The sequence below is a fragment of the Podarcis vaucheri genome (genome assembly GCF_965113315.1).
Source record: "Podarcis vaucheri genome assembly, chromosome: 4".
Classification (NCBI taxonomy): domain Eukaryota; kingdom Metazoa; phylum Chordata; class Lepidosauria; order Squamata; family Lacertidae; genus Podarcis; species Podarcis vaucheri.
The window spans coordinates 844927-863487 of record NC_138762.1 but is presented as its reverse complement, the minus strand read 5'-3'; the positions used below and the strand labels follow the sequence as shown (position 1 = coordinate 863487).

Below are 18561 nucleotides of genomic sequence, written 5' to 3'. Positions count from 1 at the left end.
GAGAAAGCCATGCTTTCATCCAGTATGGTTATGTTGTAAAATCTTCAGATGAAGGGCACATAAATTTTAAAAATGATAATAAATAAGGATATTGACAAGCTGGAACATGTGCAAGGGAAGGCGATTTATGTATTTATTTAATTTGTATACCACCCAACTCTGTGGTGCCAACTTGAATAAAATATGGGTGGGGGGGCAGGTAAGGCCTGCCTTGCACAATCAATCACATGATGCATGCACACCATTGGAATAGCAACATGTACAAACTGGTGGTTTCTCCATCAAATACAGTTGGTCCTCTGGTTGTGAACGGGATCCGTTCTGGAGCCCCATTCGCAACCTGAAAGGAACACAACCCATGTCTGCGCATGCAAGGGTCGCAAGTCGCCACATCTGCGCATGCGCATGACATCATTTTGCACGTCTGTGCATGGCAAGCGGTGAAACCCGGAAGTAACCCTTTCCGGTACTTCCGGGTTGCCGCAGGATGCAACCTGAAAAGACGTAACCTGAAGCAAATGTAACAAAAGGTATAACTGTATATTATTGGGGGGGGGGCAAAGACCCACCAGCCTCTAAGAGTTGACTCCTGTTCCCACATGTCGCAGGATGGTTACAACATAAAAAGACAATATAAAAAAAACAAAATACACATCTGTAACCCCCCTCACTACCACATTTTAAAAGGGCATTAGATGTCAATCAGGCAAAGGCCTGGGTAGCAAGGTGCGGATTTGGCTGGCACTTAAAGCTGTATATTGGTTTTTCCAACCTTTGTATGGATTCTCTGATGGGATGTGAGACTGAAGCTCTTCCTGAAGCTCTTTCCACATTCCATGCACTGATAGGGTTTCTCCCCTGTATGAATTCTTTGATGGGAAGTGAGATTGGAGCTCCTACTGAAGCTCTTTCCACATTCCATGCACTGATAGGGTTTCTCCCCTCTATGAATTCTCTGATGGCAAGTGAGACTGGATCTATCAGTGAAACTCTTTCCACATTCCATGCACTGATAGGGTTTCTCCCCTCTATGAATTCTCTGATGGCAAGTGAGACTGGATCTATCAGTGAAACTCTTTCCACATTCCATGCACTGATAGGGTTTCTCCCCTGTATGAATTCTCTGATGGGAAGTGAGATTGGAGCCCTGACTGAAGCTCTTTCCACATTCCATGCACTGATAGGGTTTCTCCCCTGTATGAATTCTCTGATGGGAAGTGAGATTGGAGTTCTTATTGAAGCTCTTTCCACATTCCATGCACTGATAGGGTTTCTCCCCTCTATGAATTCTCTGATGGGAAGTGAGACTGGAGCCCTGACTGAAGCTCTTTCCACATTCCATGCACTGATAGGGTTTCTCCCCTGTATGAATTCTCTGATGGGAAGTGAGAGAGGAGCTATCAGTGAAGCTCTTTCCACATTCCATGCACTGATAGGGTTTCTCCCCTCTATGAATTCTTTGATGGGAAGTGAGAGAGGAGCTCTGACTGAAGCTCTTTCCACATTCAATGCACTGATAGGGTTTCTCCCCTGTATGAATTCTCTGATGGGATGTGAGACTGAAGCTCTTCCTGAAGCTCTTTCCACATTCAATGCACTGATAGGGTTTCTCCCCTCTATGAATTTTCTGATGGCAAGTGAGACTGGAGCAATCCCTGAAGCTCTTTCCACATTCCATGCACTGATAGGGTTTCTCCCCTGCATGAATTTTCTGATGGGCAGTGAGACTGGAGCCCTGACTGAAATGCTTTCCACATTCCACACACTGATAGGGTTTTACACCTCTGTGAATTCTCAGATGCTTGCAGAGATAAGAGCTCGTACTGAAGCTCTTTCCACATTCCACACATTTATAGGGTTTCTCCCCTGTATGAGTTCTTTGATGGGAAGTGAGATCAGAGCTCGTACTGAAGTTCTTTCCACATTCCACACACTGATAGGGTTTCTCTCCTGTATGAATTCTCTGATGCTTAGTGAGATCAGAGCTCTGACTAAAGCTCTTTCCACATTCCACACACTGATAGGGTTTCTCTCCTGTATGAATTCTCTGATGCTTAGTGAGATCAGAGCTCGTACTGAAGTTCTTTCCACATTCCACACACTGATAGGGTTTCTCTCCTGTATGAATTTTCTGATGCTTAGTGAGATAGCCTCTCTGACTAAAGCTCTTTCCACATTCCACGCACTGATAGGGTTTCTTTCCAATGAGAATTCTTTGTTGGGAAGTGGAATGGGAGCTCTGACTGCAGCTCTCTCCACATTCCAAATTTTTGCGTGGCTTCTCCTCTCCGGGTGTTTTGTTATGGTCACCCTTGTTCTTGATTTCCAATTCATCAAAATCTGCAATGGAGAGAAAAAAGGGATTAGAGCCTCAGGCACAAATCAAGAAGAACTGAAAGGAGTTGGGTCTTTGTTCATTGCCTTTGTTGGTTGTCATTAACCAACATTGTTAGTAACATATTCTGATGGATTGTTAAATGTTGATTTCTTTGATATATAGTAGTCGCCAAAATTGTGGAAGCCTTTTGGGGGAAAAGCGTATTTCAGATGTTTGATGGTTCGTAACACCACTTCGTTTGGAGTAATACCACAAATAATGTATCAATGTAAGGATAATTTAATCAAGAATGTACCTATCTGTATTCTATCAAAAGTTACAGCCAAATAATGCATTTTTTATATGGTATCAGATGGTTATTATTAATGTTTCATGTGTATGTATGTGTTGGAAGCCACCCAGAGTGACTGGGGCAACCCAGCCAGATGGGCAGGGGATAAATAAAAATTATTATTACTATCACTGCTACTACTACCTGAGATTCAATAAGCCTAGCCCCTCATCCCAACTCTTGATAAATTTTGACTCGCCCTCCAAGAGTCCCCCGCTGAGGAGTGTAACTCAGAGTTCCTTCCATCAAAACAACTCCTTACCATCTAATCCATCAATGCCGGAACTGGAGTCCTCATACTCCCCTGAGCGGCATAGACCCGACATACAAACGGTACCAGTACGCCGAACATCCCCTGTACCTTTGCCAGCATCAGGTCAGGGGAGTGTCCCAACTACTTCAAAAAATGGCCCGGATTTGATTGAAGACCCGACCGGACATATAAACCAAATGGTTTCATCCGCGACCTTTAGACCTTGCGGTGGGCCAGTCTCAGCAAATCCTGTGGAGTTTCCCACTGAAGTGTCTGCCCTTGGGTTAGCCAGCGGGAGACCCGTTTTGTCGCCCCAGTCAGAATACCTCACTACCAACTTCAAGACTAGGTACCTTCAGCAGGTGCCTGCTATGCAAAGTAAAATAACTGACTTTTTCGTGGGGTCTGCCTTGCCTCCAAAGGACTCACATCCCTCCCTGAAATGACAGCGAATTGGTTACAACAGGAACTCCCCCCTATCAGTCCTCAGCTGGAACATTGCGGGCTGGAGGGGGGAAAAACTTGACCCAGAATTCTTGGAGTATATTAACCTGTTTCATATCATCTTGTTCCAAGAATCATGGGAAGTAGAGAGAATTGATCTAAATGGCTTTGAGCTTCTAGAACTCCCTGCCTGCCCCTCCCTGAAAGGAGGCCGCCCCAAAGGGGGCCTAATAATAGGCATCTCCCTCAACTTACATTCTAAATTTACTCTAGTACAGGCCTTGCCTCCTTACGCCCTTACCGGGCTGATTGCGGGGGAAAAGATCTCACTTCTAGTTACAAATGTTTACTTGCCACCCGGGGGTTCTTCCTCCGAACTGGGCTCTAAATGGGGCTCGCTAGAAGAGCATTTGCTCTCATGCTATGTCAAGTTTCCTAACACCCCGGCCATAATAGGTGGCAATTTTAATGCCCGCACAGCAGCAAATTGGGACTCGCTGACCAAAGCCAAATGGTGGATTACCCCAAACCTTGATAATTATGATCTGGAACATATCATGAGGAGAACTTCTAAAGACCAACGAGTTAATGAGGCTGGAGTATTCCTCTACCAAATGGCCATCCGTTTAAATCTGGTCCCCCTAAATGGCACATGCCTCCCTGATATTCCAGGGGATTTCACTCACCTGAGTGTTAAATCAAACAGCGTCCTCGATTACCTGCTGGTATCCAGTGATCTACTTAAGTGTATTTCCTCCTTTAAGATCGAGAATGTACAATCTAGTGATCATCTTCCCCTTGTAGCCAAGCTTTCCCTGAATTGGCAGTCGGAGGCCTATAGACGTGCGACCCAGATGGTAACCAACGTATCTCTCCAAGTAAGAGGAATCAAATAGTCGGAGACCCAGGCTCAAAGGTATCAGGAATTCTTTCAAAAAGAAATCCTCGGGCCCCATCCCTACACAGGCTTTGCCTCAGACGAGCATAGCATAGTGTTGAAACGCTTCCACCATCATACGACTGATCTTACGTCCTTCTTCAGGTTACCACCCAAAATATTAAATCGAAACGAGTATACTTACGGTGCCCCCTGGTATAACTCTCAGTGCAAACAAGCAAGACAGCGCCTTCGTGCTATATATAATGTATATAAGACGTCCGATGCATCTACTCTGCCAGCTAGTTATGCACAAGCCAAGCAAGTTTACAAACGCACGCAGAAAATTGCCAAACGTGAGTGGCAACATAATCGCTGGCAGGCCTTGATTACTGCTTCAAAACCACATAGATCCAGGGAATTCTGGTCTCTGATTAACAGAAGGGTGAGGAAATACCCAAGGGCAGTCATCCCTGCACCGACATGGGAATTGTTCCCGAAGAAATGTTTCTCACAGGCAGATGCTCCCTCCGACCATCTGATGCATCTGTTTTCCCACCTACCTATTTGGCCTCCCACCGATCCTGACGAAATAGCCAAGCTAATAGCCCAGCTGAAATCGGGCAAAGCCCCAGGGCCCGACCTGATCCCTGCTGAAGCCATCAAACTACACCCAAAATGGTGGGCTGGCATCTTGGCCAAAACCTTCGACGCAATCAACGCTTCTGGTCTCATCCCCAAAATATGGAAGGAGGCCATTATAGTACCAATTCATAAAAAAGGTTCTCCAATGGAGCCAGAAAATTACCGTAACATCAGCCTCCTTTCGATCATAGGGAAAATTTATGCCAGCTTTTTGTTGACGAAACTATTGCGATGGGTAGATGAGACTAACCAGATTGGCCACGAACAAGCACGGTTCAGAATTAAACGCTCTACAACTGATCATGCGATAGTTTTTTACCATCTGGCACGGAAGTACTCCTCCCCTCCCCGGGGCTACCTGTGTGCTGCCTTCTTAGATCTTAAGGCAGCCTTTGACAGCGTTCCTAGAAATATTCTTTGGGAGAAACTTGCGAAACTGGGCATTGATAGAAGACTCTTATGGCTTATAAGTCAGCTCCATGAAGGTACCCTTGCCAGAGTGAGACTTACTCCTGCGGGCGACCTCACAAATTCGATACCAATAAACAAGGGAGTGCGCCAAGGATGTATATTGGCTCCCTGCCTACTCAATCTATTCATCAGCGACATGCGAGCACCCCTAGTCAACTCATCTCCAAGTACACATGCGCCTAGACTAGCGGATTACCGCTGTCCACTCCTTTTATATGCGGACGATGCGGTAATTCTATCTTATACACGTGTTGGACTAACCAGAGCTCTGAAGATCTTTGCCACGTATTGTCAACTCAACCAATTAACCATCAACCATGCTAAATCTAAGATTCTGATTTTCGCCGGAAGTCGGAGATTATACGAATGGAAGCTTGGTGGAGCAAAAATAGAGCAAGTCCTAAAATTACAAAACCTAGGAGTTATTTTTCAATACAATTTGGGGTGGAAAGCACAAATTCAACACCTACTCAACAAGGCCAAAACTCTGTCATATGCGCTCCTCCGATTTTTCTTTTCGGATGGAGCTTTGCATGTTCCCTCGGCCCTAAAGGTGTTCGAGGCAAAAGTGGTTACCGTGCTTGCTTATGCTGCCCCGCTCTGGGCCGTGATGACAGACCTTGCTCCCCTTGAGACTCTGCAAAACCAATTCCTACGTCGGCTCCTAATGCTCCCCCCGTGCGTAAGCAACGCAGCCATGCGACTAGAATTGAAGATCGCATCCTTAGAAACTTGCCTGTGGAAGCAAGTCTTCAATTACTGGTTATCATTGTGGCACAGATTACCAGACCATTACCTTGTCCAATGCTTATGGCGAGATGAATTCTCCAGCCTTTGGACTAGTAAAATTCATGCCAAACTCCTGAGCTATGGAATCTCTCCCTTAGATTCCTTAAAACTAGACCAAATCACTGCTCAAAGACTGATCCGCCAAAGACTGGATGACATCGATTTACAGCAAAATTATATGCTGGAGGGAGGTGTTTGTTCGCCCCAGAACATTGGTATCACTTTAACTTATTGCGTTCCATCATACCTCTCCTCCCTTTCGACTGTTGCCCATAGGCTGGCCTTCACCAAAGCGAGGTTTAACGTTTTTCCCTCCAATGTCCTGAGACATAGATTCTCAAAGGGCCAAGCCTCCGCCATGTGCGAATGTGATAAGGAGACGCCGGAGTCGCTTCAGCACATTATGTTCACTTGCCCCTTATTCAATGTGCCACGGGCAAATTTGTTGGGATCAATCATACAGAAACTTGAGGGTACCCCACCAAAATTCCACCTTGCCCAAATCTTGCAGGATAAGGATACCCACACGACCCTGAAAGTGGCTAGGTTCCTGGTCGCTGTCCTTACCCAAAAGCGTTGCCAAGGAGCACCACAAGCTAATTAAGGCGTAGTATGCCATTCCATCTTATAGTATTTTATTGTTATAGTAGTGTTTTAGCGGCTGTTTTTTCCCACGTGCACAAGCTGTTATTTATGTCTTGTTTTTATCTGTATGGGCCTACGGCCGTAATAAATTATTATTATTATTATAAGCCTAGCTCTTCTCTGGGACGGATTTTGTTTGGCCCAGTCATGGCTTCCCCTCCATCTCCAATGTGAGGCGTCTCTTGGGTCAACCCAAGACTGACAGCAGCAAAAACAAAAACAGAAAACCTGGCAGAAGCTACTTATCTTTCCGAACAACTATGAAGGTGACATTTAAGATGTTTGGCCAGTTCAGACACCCAACCGTGGTATAAAAAGGCAGAACTGGAGGAAGATGGTTCACAGAAAAAACTGTAATTTGCTGTTCAAGGTTTTTTGTGGGGGTGTTAGGTTCCCAAATGTTGTATTGAGCGCTGTTGAGCTCTGTGGAAATTACATAGAGGTATTTTTTGAATTTCCAGGCAGATAGGACGATCCCACAGGGAGACTTACCAAGAGAGGTCACGATCCCACAATTCTCCTCCATGACGTCCTTATGCAGAGTTCTCTGGTCAGGATCCAGCAACGCCCACTCCTCATCCGTGAAACGAACAGCAACATCTTCAAAGCACACTGGACCCTAAAAGAAAAAGGGAAATGTCCTCCTCTGAGACAGGATCAATATGATCTGCTACACAATGCTCTGTTCTTTCCTTCCTGTTAATACAGCCGCTGGGAGAGATCATCAGGGGGTTTGGGCTGGGTGTTGATCAATATGCGGATGATACCCAGCTCTACCTCTCCTTTAAATCAGAACCAGTGAAGGCCGTGAAGGTCCTGTGTGAGTGCCTGGAGGTAGTTGGTTGGTGGATGGATGGTGGCTAACAGATTGAGGTCGAATCCTGACAAGACAGAAGTACTGTTTTGGGGGGACAGGAAGCAGGCGGGTGTGGGGGGCTCCCTGGTCCTGAATGGGCCAACTGTGCCCCTGAAGGACCAGCTGCGCAGCCTGGGAGTCAGTTTGGACTCACAGCTGTCCATGGAGGTGCAGGTCAATTCTGTGTCCAGGGCTGCTGTCTACCAGCTCCATCTGGTATGCAGGATGAGATCCTATCTGCCGTGACTGTCTTGCCAGAGTGATGCATGCTCTGGTTATCTCCTGCTTGGACTACTGCCATGCGCTCTACCTGGGACTACCTTTGAAGGTGACACGGAAACTACAACTAATCCAGAATGCGGCAGCTAGACTGGTGACTGGGAGCAGTCATGTTTTGTAAATAGGTGGTACTCTAGTTGGTGGTTTTCAAATCATTCTGCCTACGCAAGCATCCCAGTTTCCCATATGAAAGGATCCATCCTTATACTCCTGCTCCCCTTCTACCAGCTAAAGGGGGGTGGAGGTTCGCCCTGGTACCTGTGTGCTGGAATAAAGGGGGACAGCAAAGAACTGGAGCCTAAAGGACACCAGATTAATCTCCTGCACCCCCTTAAACGGCCCCCACCTCCAAGGCTCTAGCTTCATGCACCTCCCTTTGAACGGCAACCCCTTTGAGGACAACCACACCTGGCCTCCTACCTGGATTTTCTCTCCCTCCCGCCTGTGTGCGTCCGAGATCCTTTTGTAACCTGCCTTTGATGCTTCCAGGTTGTCTTTCAATATCTCATGCAAGTACTCCATTTACTCCACAGACTCCTCAGCTGCTGGTACTGACAGCACCTCTTCCCTACCCAGAAAGGCCCTGGGATGCACACCATAGTTCGCCACAAAGGGGGCCATGCCCGCGGATGCGTGGACCGCATTGTTGTGCGCAAACTCGGCCAGGCTCAGCTTCTCTACCCAATCATCTTGATGGTAGCATGTATAGCACCTCAGGTATTGCTGCAGGGTGACATTGGTCCTTTCTGACTCTCGGTTTCTCTGTGGATTCCTAGCTGAAGTCAGGCTAACCTCCACCCCTAACAACTGCATCAACTTCCCAGAGAAATGCGAAGTAAACTGACTTCCGCAATCTGTGATTAGCCTTGATGGCATACCGTGCAACTTAAACACATGATCCACGAACAACCCTGCTGTCTCCTTTGTGGAAGTTATCTTAGAGCAAGGTACAAAATGCGCCATCTTTTTCAGCACATCTACCACCACCCAAATAACCGGGGTTTTTTTTCCTGTGACACTGGCAAGTTGGTGAAAAAATCCATGGATACCACTTCCCACGGTTTACTTGGGGTGGGTAACGGTTGTAACAGCCCAGCTGGGACTGTCCTTTGCCCTTTGGCTGTCTGACAGACTTCGCACCCCCTCGCGTATTCTGCGGTATCCTCCTTAATTTTGGGCCACCAGAATTTCCTAAAGGTAAAGGGACCCCTGACCATTAGGTCCAGTTGTGGCCGACTTTGGGGTTGCAGCGCTCATCTCGCTTTATTGGCCGAGGGAGCCGGTGTACAGCTTCCGGGTCAGGTGGCCAGCATGACCAAGCCGCTTCTGGTGAAACCAGAGCAGGGCCCGGAAATGCCGTTTACCTTCGCGCCGGAGCGGTACCTATTTATCTACTTGCACTTTGACGTGCTTTCCAACTGCTAGGTGGGCAGGAGCAGGGTCCGAGCAATGGGAGCTCACCTCGTCGTGGGGATTCGAAACCGCCAACCTTCTGATCAGCAAGTCCTAGGTTGTGGTAAATTTCAGCTAAGTATGCTGCAACTGGATTTCTTATGCACAGGGCCAATCCTGAACATTTTGGATTTGGGAACATTATGCCTTCACAGTAGCAGTAAAGCTCTGCTGAATGAAATACAATTGCCTCTGGTCTATTTCGGGGGAATCCTGCAATGTGTTTAGGTTTTTACTCTGCTAACTATACATTGTAGTTCTGCTCTGGATCAATATTGAGTAGAATTCCATGACAGGGTCTTCCTCCAAGAAATCAATTGCTGAGAGTGAAGGCCCCCCGATTCCCCACAGCTTTCCAAGTCCCCTCCTCTCTGGGGTTTCTGGCAAGCGATCCAACAGTGTCAATTCCATTGTCAGAAGTCTCTGGGCTCTGAGAGACAAGCAGGGAGGGGGGCTTCTGGCAGAAGGAGAGGGAGCCCCCGGTGGCTCCTCCTTCTCCTGACTCACCTCAGCCTTTCGACCTTCCTCCTCCCACTCGCCTCCTTCTTCTTCTGCCTCTGATTCTTCACTGCATTCTGCCACAGAGTCTCCCAGCTCACTAAGCCCTGTTACCCCTTCAGCTTCTGACACCTCCTCTTCCCAGACTTCTCCCTCTTCTCCCTTTCACTGCTCATCCTTCCTCCACCTCCACTCCTTCGGCTGAGACATCTTCCCTTCCTGGTTCCCCGGCTGCTTCCTCCCACCATTCCTCTGTGCCTAACCAGTCCATGACATTGCTCCATCCCTCGGCCTCTGACCCCACAAGGCAGCTTCCCCGACCTGATCTGGTTCCACAGCCGCTGCTTCCCTTCTGCCCCCATGAAAAGGCGGATCTGGAGGTTTTGCCGCCATCATTCTGTCACCTGCAAGAGAAAAAAGGTAAGCAGGATGCCAGGAGTGCCTGCTTCTCTCACAGAGGAAACAGGGCATCTCTAACTACAGATGGGCCTTTGAGAAAGCCTTACCTGCTGAATGCATTTGGACATTTCTGCCCATTTCATATGTTAGTTGTGCAGAAATACTTCTCCCTTCCTTTGGACCCTTGGTCATAACTGTACCCCCAAAAAATACAAGATGAAAAGAACCCTCAGATGAGTTGGAAAACCAACAGAATGAGACCAAATGGAGAAAAGCCACCTTCCTCCTTACCCAGTGGCCTCTCTCTGGTGTCCAACGGAGGCCTCTCTGCCTCACAGGAATCCAGGTTCATTTCTGCAAAATGATCCCTTTTCTGAAAGAGCAACAAGGATTCAAAACAGTAAGTGAATGGTAAGAAATATTAGAAAGAGAATGACAAAGACAAAAACTTTAAGGGTGTTAGAGTCCCAGAAAAAGGCTGGGTAATCAGTAGAGCATTATGGGATGTTCTCCATCCTGTTTGGAGCCCCTTGGGAGTATCCAGAGGAAAGTCTCTCTCACCTGTTTCCTCTCCTCTGCCTGACTCAGGAGGAAACCTTCGGCCAGGGCCACCGCCTGGGAACTGGTCTCCGCTACACAGTCCCTCACCCAGCTCTCCATCTCCGGAGGAAGGACAGCCAGGAACTGCTCCAAGATCACCAGGTCCAACATCTCAGCTTTCGTGTGCCTTTCTGGCTTCAGCCACTGGTGGCAAAAGTGGTAGAGTCGGCTGCAAACCTCTCGGGGTCCTTTGGCCTCCTGGCAGCAGAACCTCCCAAACTGCTGGCTCTGTATCTTTGAGCGGAGGGTGTCCTCCTCACCCAGGATCTTCTGCACAGAGTTTTCCCAGAATCCCCCACTGCTCCCAGTTTGGATGGCATGGCCTCTTCCTCTTCTAGGGCCAGCTGAGTCTCGCTCATCCATCTGTGCTCTCAGGAAGCCTCGGAGAGATCAGAAGGAACCCTTTGGTCTTCTGCCAAGTTCTGTCCGTCTTAATGAGAAGCTCTAACAAATCCTACAAAGCAAATGCATTGTTACGGAATAGTTTTTATTAGTATTAGTTAATATTTTTATTCTTTGTATAGTTGATATAGTTTTATATAGTTTGTATAGCTTTCTTCTTTAGGTGAGAGGGTCAGGGCTGTCTGGGAGTGGGCCCCAGCCAACAGAATGGCGGGGGCAGGCTCCACGGGGGGAGGGGATGTACTGGTACACCCAGTCACAGTGATCACGGGTGGGAGGAGGAGTTACACTAAGACCAGACCACGTCATTACCGAGGAGGCCAGTTTAGTCATTAGAAGGATACTGGAATCAGCAAGGGAGACCCACATGACCTGAAGGGGCTGCTGTGCAATGCCAGGTCAATGATTCATAAGACCACTGCCATCCACGACTTGGATGGAGGACTTGACCTGGCATGTTCACCTCTATGGATGTGGGTGATCTGACATGAAGTGAAACCGAAACAAAAGAAGTGTCATGGTCGGATCACTTCCTGGTGCAACTGGACTTCTCCACAACCCTTTCCCTCTGCAGGGAGGAGGGAGCAATTTGGATGGCCCACCCCCGGTACTTAATGGATCCAAATGGTTTCCAGAAAGGAGGAGGGGATGTTTTATCCCATGTTGATGGCCTTTCAGCTGATTTCCTTGTGGCGCCTGGAATGTGGAGTTAACCAGGGCTACCGATGGCCTGGTTCTGAAGCGACCTCTCCGATACATGGAGCCTGGACAGCCCCGTGGTTTTCCCTGGAGCTGAGGGCGATGAAACAATCACTGAGATGGCTAGAGTGTCGGTGGCAGAAAACACACTCTGAATCTGACCAGATACGAGTTAGAGCTCAACGTCAAGCCTACCAAGTGACGATGGCTGTCTTAACTGCCTCTATCGCATCTGCAGAAAACAACACCAGGAGACTATTGCAGGTGGTTCGCAATTTAGTGGAACCACCTGCATCATTGGGGCCTCAAAAGGACCCTAAGATCTCCAGCAATGATTTGGCAAAGTTTTTTTGCAGTTAAAGTCACTCAGATTTGGAAAGAGGTAGACTCCACCGTGGGAGCAGGGCCAGGGTGGGAGAGTGCTAGAGTTCTGTCTAGTCAGTTTGCATGGGATCAGTTCAAGTTTGTTACCTCCAAGGATGTGGACAGGCTGCTTGGACAAGTGAAACTGACCACCTGCCTCCTTGCTCATCCTGGCTCATAAAAGCCAACCGGGAAGGGATGGGCGATGGGCTCTGCAGGGTGGTGAATGCTTCGCTCTGTGAGGGAGCCTTCTCAGACCCGATGAAAGAGGCAGCTATTAAACCACCTCTTAAAAAAATATCTTTGGACCAGGCCAATATAGCCAGCTATCGCCCAGTCTCACATTTCCCATTTTTGGGCATGGTCTTTGAACGGGTGGTTGCTGAACAACTCCAGGCACGCCTGGAAGAAGCGGACCATTTGGATCCCTTCCAGTCGGGATTCAGGCCTCATCATGGGACTGAAATTCCCTTGGTTCATGATTTCCGGCGGGCTAAGGTGAGAGCTGCTTCCTAGTTCTGCTGGATCTCTCAGCGGCCTTTGAGACCATTGACCATGGCATCCTTCTGGATTGGCTAGAGGGGCTGGGAGCTGGGGGCACTGTCATACAGTGGTTAATCTCCTTCCTCCTGGGCCATGTCCAGAAAGGGGTGGTGGGGGATTAGTCTTCAGACCTTTGGGTTCTCACTTGTGGGGTGCCCCAGGGTTCTGTCCTCTCCCCCATGCTTCTTAACATATATATGAAGCCACTGGGAGAGATCAGCAGGAGGTTTGGGCTGGGTGTTCATCAGTATGCAGATGACACCCAGCTCTACCTCTCTTTTGAATCAGAACATGTGAAGGCGGAGAAGGTCCTGTGTGAGTGTCTGGAGGCGGTTCGTTGGTGGATGGATGGTGGTTAACAGATTTGAGGTTGAATCCTGGAGGCTCAGGGAGTAGCAGCGCCCATTTCCGGCTGCTTTGCCAGCAACAATCCCTTTGGGAGAGAGAGGATGTGGTCCTGGGATGCCCTGCTCTGGGTGCGAGGGGATGGCTGCCGTGGCCTCCGTGGGGAGCTGCCCTGGGAGACACTGGGAAACTGGTCCCCAATGCAGCAGCCAGACTCTGGGAAACTGGGATCCCTCTCTTTAGTCCTGGCCTCTCTCTCCCACCTTTTCTTCCTCCCTCCCTGTGGGGTTTTCTTGGGGGGGTGTCTAGCCCACCTCCTTGTCCAGCTTTCGAAAACCATTTGCACCTGTTCCCTCTGTTGTGCAGTGATGCTGAGAAGACGTCACACAGAGTCAAAGTTCTAGGGACTCCTTTGTTTGAAGAAGGGAGATTTTTTCTGAAGGGGGGGCGGAGGGCCAAATGAGTTTGGGATCCTCTGATCTGCAGGAAGGAGAGCGCGGCAGACCTGGCCCCTCCCTGGCAGGACCCTCTCCTCCTCCCTGACTTGGGGTCCCCCCCCCACAGGAGCAGATCAGGCCCCCCAGGCCCCCTCCCCTGCTGCAGCCCTGGGACCCCCACCAGATCCCAGAGAGAGAGGAGACTCGCCAGATCCCAGAGAGAGAGGAGACTCACCAGATCCCACGAAGGGGGCAGCGAGGCAGCCCTTGCAGGAGAGACCCCAAAGCAACACCCCCCATTTCTTGCAGGGAAGGACTGGGGAGGGGGGGGCCTTGGCTCTGGAGGACCTGCCCCCCTCCTGGCCTCTCTAGGAAGGCAGCTCGGTTCCCTTTAACCCTTGCAATGCCGAGTCCCCCAGCTGATCCCTCTCTCGCTTTGCACAGCCTGACCGACACGCTGCGCCCCCGAAGAGATCCCGGCTGGCGAAGGGTCTCTCTAATCCATCGCTGCAGCGCAGAAATTGGGGGGGGGGGAGTGGAGATCCAGAGACGGGGAGCAAGTGGGGCGGAGGGGGGAGCCTGTGCAACTGCCTCCCCCCCTTCACTTTCCCTCCCGGCTGGACCAGAGCAGCTTCTCCGGGGGGGGGGGGACGCGCCCCCTCTCCCACACACCCATAGATTGATTGACATATTCATGGAACCGTTTTTTAAAGCCCATTTTGCGGGGGGGGGTGCCTATGCCCCTGGGGGGGACTTCCTCGCCCCCCCCCCGCTAGATACGGCCCTGATCCCTGGGTCATCATCCAGTCCCACCCCCAGCAAGGCAGGAATCTCAGCTAAAGCATCCAGGGCAGATGGCCGTCCGATCTCTGCTGAGAAACCTCCAAGGAAGGAGAGTCCCCCCCCCACCTCCCCAGGGAGACCTTTCCCTGCCCAGCTGCCCTTAGGTGTCCCTCAAGGCAGCGGGGCCTGAGTTCTGGCCTCTGAGCATCTCCCTCGGTCCCTTTGGGGGGGGGGGCCTTTGGCTCTTGGCTGGCCTCTGAGCATCTCCCTCGGTCCCTTTTTTGGGGGGCCTTTGGCTCTTGGCTGGGCTCTGAGCATCTCCCTCGGTCCCTTTGGGGGGCCTTTGGCTCTTGGCTGGGCTCTGAGCATCTCCCTCGGTCCCTTTGGGGGGGGCCTTTGGCTCTTGGCTGGGCTCTGAGCATCTCCCTCGGTCCCTTTGGGGGGGGCCTTTGGCTCTTGGCTGGGCTCTGAGCATCTCCCTCGGTCCCTTTGGGGGGGGCCTTTGGCTCTTGGCTGGGCTCTGAGCATCTCCCTCGGTCCCTTTTTTGGGGGGCCTTTGGCTCTTGGCTGGGCTCTGAGCATCTCCCTCGGTCCCTTTGGGGGGCCTTTGGCTCTTGGCTGGGCTCTGAGCATCTCCCTCGGTCCCTTTGGGGGGGGCCTTTGGCTCTTGGCTGGGCTCTGAGCATCTCCCTCGGTCCCTTTGGGGGGGGCCTTTGGCTCTTGGCTGGGCTCTGAGCATCTCCCTCGGTCCCTTTGGGGGGCCTTTGGCTCTTGGCTGGGCTCTGAGCATCTCCCTCGGTCCCTTTTTTGGGGGGCCTTTGGCTCTTGGCTGGGCTCTGAGCATCTCCCTCGGTCCCTTTGGGGGGCCTTTGGCTCTTGGCTGGGCTCTGAGCATCTCCCTCGGTCCCTGGGGGGGGGCCTTTGGCTCTTGGCTGGGCTCTGAGCATCTCCCTCGGTCCCTTTGGGGGGGCCTTTGGCTCTTGGCTGGGCTCTGAGCATCTCCCTCGGTCCCTTGGGGGGGGGCCTTTGGCTCTTGGCTGGGCTCTGAGCATCTCCCTCGGTCCCTTGGGGGGGGGCCTTTGGCTCTTGGCTGGGCTCTGAGCATCTCCCTCGGTCCCTTTTGGGGGGGGCCTTTAACTCTTGGCTGGGCTCTTAGCATCTCCCTCGGTCCCTTTGGGGGGGGCTCTGGCTCTTGGCTGGGCTCTGAGCATCTCCCTCGGTCCCTTTGGGGGGGGCCTTTAACTCTTGGCTGGGCTCTTAGCATCTCCCTCGGTCCCTTTGGGGGGGGTCTTTGGCTCTTGGCTGGGCTCTGAGCATCTCCCTCGGTCCCTTTGGGGGGGGTCTTTGGCTCTTGGCTGGGCTCTGAGCATCTCCCTCGGTCCCTTTGGGGGGGCCTTTGGCTCTTGGCTGGGCTCTGAGCATCTCCCTCGGTCCCTTTTGGGGGGCCTTTGGCTCTTGGCTGGGCTCTGAGCATCTCCCTCGGTCCCTTTGGGGGGGCCTTTGGCTCTTGGCTGGGCTCTGAGCATCTCCCTCGGTCCCTTTGGGGGGGCCTTTGGCTCTTGGCTGGGCTCTGAGCATCTCCCTCGGTCCCTTTTTTTGGGGGGGCCTTTGGCTCTTGGCTGGGCTCTGAGCATCTCCCTTGGTCCCTTTGGGGGGGCCTTTGGCTCTTGGCTGGGCTCTGAGCATCTCCCTCGGTCCCTTGGGGGGGGCTTTGGCTCTTGGCTGGGCTCTGAGCATCTCCCTCGGTCCCTTTGGGGGGGGGCTTTGGCTCTTGGCTGGGCTCTGAGCATCTCCCTCGGTCCCTTGGGGGGGGCCTTTGGCTCTTGGCTGGGCTCTGAGCATCTCCCTCGGTCCCTTTGGGGGGGCCTTTGGCTCTTGGCTGGGCTCTGAGCATCTCGCTCGGTCCCTTTTTGGGGGGGGGGCCTTTGGCTCTTGGCTGGGCTCTCAGCATCTCCCTCGGTCCCTTTGGGGGGGGGCTTTGGCTCTTGGCTGGGCTCTGAGCATCTCCCTCGGTCTCTTTGGGGGGGGCTTTGGCTCTTGGCTGGGCTCTCAGCATCTCCCTCGGTCTCTTTGGGGGGGGCTTTGGCTCTTGGCTGGGCTCTGAGCATCTCCCTCGGTCTCTTTGGGGGGGCCTTTGGCTCTTGGCTGGGCTCTCAGCATCTCCCTCGGTCTCTTTGGGGGGGGCTTTGGCTCTTGGCTGGGCTCTGAGCATCTCGCTCGGTCCCTTTTTTGGGGGGGGGCCTTTGGCTCTTGGCTGGGCTCTGAGCATCTCCCTCCAGCTTCCCAAGGGAGACCTTTCCCCTGCCCAGCTGCCCTTAGATGTCCCTCAAGGCAGCGGGTCCTGAGTTCCAGCCCTGCTGAAATAATGGCGCTGGCTGCCAAGGAGGAACCAAGAGAAGTTCAAAATAACCTCCTAAACATCAGATAGTTGTTTATCTCTTTAACATCTGATGGTGAAGGGACAGGATACCCAAATCCTGTCTGTGAAATCACCCCAGGCCTCAAAACTGTCCAGAATTCCTTTTGTCTTCTAAAAATCCAAAACAGCTTTTCTCTGCTCTCCTCTGCTCTATCACAAGATGCTGTGGCAAAAGGCAAAATGTTATTCTTAAAGGCTAATGAATAGACTCTGTCATTGCCAAGAATACTCAGGCCTGAGAAACGAATCTGATCTCATTCAGTTGCAACACCTGTGGACATGTTGAACCGCTCTCATTCCCCCTTTCCTGGGAAGGGGGCCAAGAGTCCACAGTAGTCCCAAGACAGCTTTCTGTTCATGCTCAGAGGAACCTCAATAGGGGGCAGGACTCCTGAGGGAGGAGAAAGGGGGAGGGAACTAGAAAGGGGTATATATGTTTGTGCACATCACTGTGAACTCGTGCATGTTTTTTGTGACTTATCACACTTGCTCCTTCTACCAGTTCATGGATGGTAGAAATAAAAGCCTTTTCTCCGAACTATTCCTTGAGTGTCTGTTGACTCCCACTTCCCTTTCCCAGGCGCACTATTTTTCCCACCCGAGGGCAAAGCCTCATAAGGCTACAATGGGAGGGTGTTCCACGGCACGGGTGCCACTACCGAGAAGGCCCTCTGCCTGGTTCCTTGTAACTTGGCTTCTCGCAGTGCAGAACTGCCAGAAGGCCCTCAGTGCTGGACCTCAGTGTCCAGGCAGAACGATGGGGGGAGACGGGAGACGCTCCTTCAGGTCTACTGGGCCAAAGCAGTTTGGGGCTTTCAAGGTCAGCACCAACACTTTGAATAGTGCTCAGAAACGTAATGGGAACCAATGTAGGTCTTTCAAGAGCGGTGTTATGTGGTCTCGGTGGCCGCTCCCAGTCACCAGTCTGGCTCCCACATTCTGGATTAGTTGTAGTTTCCAGGTCACCTTCAAAGGTAGCCCTGTCCACCCCCCCCCAAAACAGTCCTTCTGTCTTGTCAGGATTCAACCTGAATGCATTAGCTGCCATCCATCCTCCAGCCGCCTCCAGGCACTCACACAGGACCTTCACCGCCTTCACTGGTTCCGAATTGAAAGAGAGGATGAGCTGGGTATCATCTGCATATTGATGGACACCCAGTCCAAGCCCCCTGATGATCTCTCCCAGCGGCTGCATGTAGATGTTGAAAAGCAGGGGGCCGGTCCACAGTCCCTCAGACCTTGGGGGGGGGCGGACAATATTTGCGGGGGTGGAGAACGAATTCCTATACCCCACAAATAACCCAGAGATGCATTTTAAATAAAAGCACACATTTTTCTCATGTAAAAACACACTGATTCCTGGGCTGTCAGCGGGATGGATTTAGAAGGCAATTGGGTTGGATCCAGCCCCTAGACCTTAGTTTGCCTTCCTATGATCTGGACGGTCCAGAAGGATGTTATGGTCGATGGTATCAAACGCCGCTGAGAGATCCAGCAGAACTAGGAAACAGCTCTCACCTTTGTCCCGCCGGAGATCATCCACCAGTGCGACCAAGGCAGTTTCAGTCCCATGATGAGGCCTGAATCCCGACTGGAAGGGATCCAAATGGTCCGCTTCTTCCAGGCGTGCCTGGAGTTGTTCGGCAACCACTCGCTCAATCACCTTGCCCAAGAATGGAAGATTTGAGACTGG

General features: G+C 51.3%; 2 protein-coding genes across 2 annotated transcripts in view; both read right to left on the bottom strand.

The window, feature by feature from the left end:
- Positions 1-18561, bottom strand: part of LOC309531588 (uncharacterized protein) — a gene marked incomplete at its 3' end in the record, with an annotated part of 400889 nt that overhangs the window by 219018 nt on the left and 163310 nt on the right. The gene's annotated exons all lie outside the window — the stretch shown is intronic.
- LOC309530411 (uncharacterized protein) lies at positions 120-10645 on the bottom strand. The gene is made up of 3 exons (XM_082219363.1): positions 10569-10645; positions 7286-7412; positions 120-2340 (listed from the first exon to the last, which is right to left on the bottom strand). The coding sequence occupies exons 2-3, from the start codon at positions 7317-7319 to the stop codon at positions 746-748; spliced, it is 1629 nt and encodes a 542-aa protein (XP_082075489.1). The 5' UTR covers positions 7320-7412; positions 10569-10645; the 3' UTR covers positions 120-745.

Bases quoted from the DNA above. Each gene is read 5' to 3' on its own strand.
- LOC309530411 (XM_082219363.1), bottom strand. From the start codon at position 7,319: ATGGAGGAGAATTGTGGGATCGTGACCTCTCTTG. The intron at 2,341-7,285 runs GTAAGTCTCCCT...TCTCCATTGCAG, and splicing joins TGGGATCGTGACCTCTCTTG to ATTTTGATGAATTGGAAATC.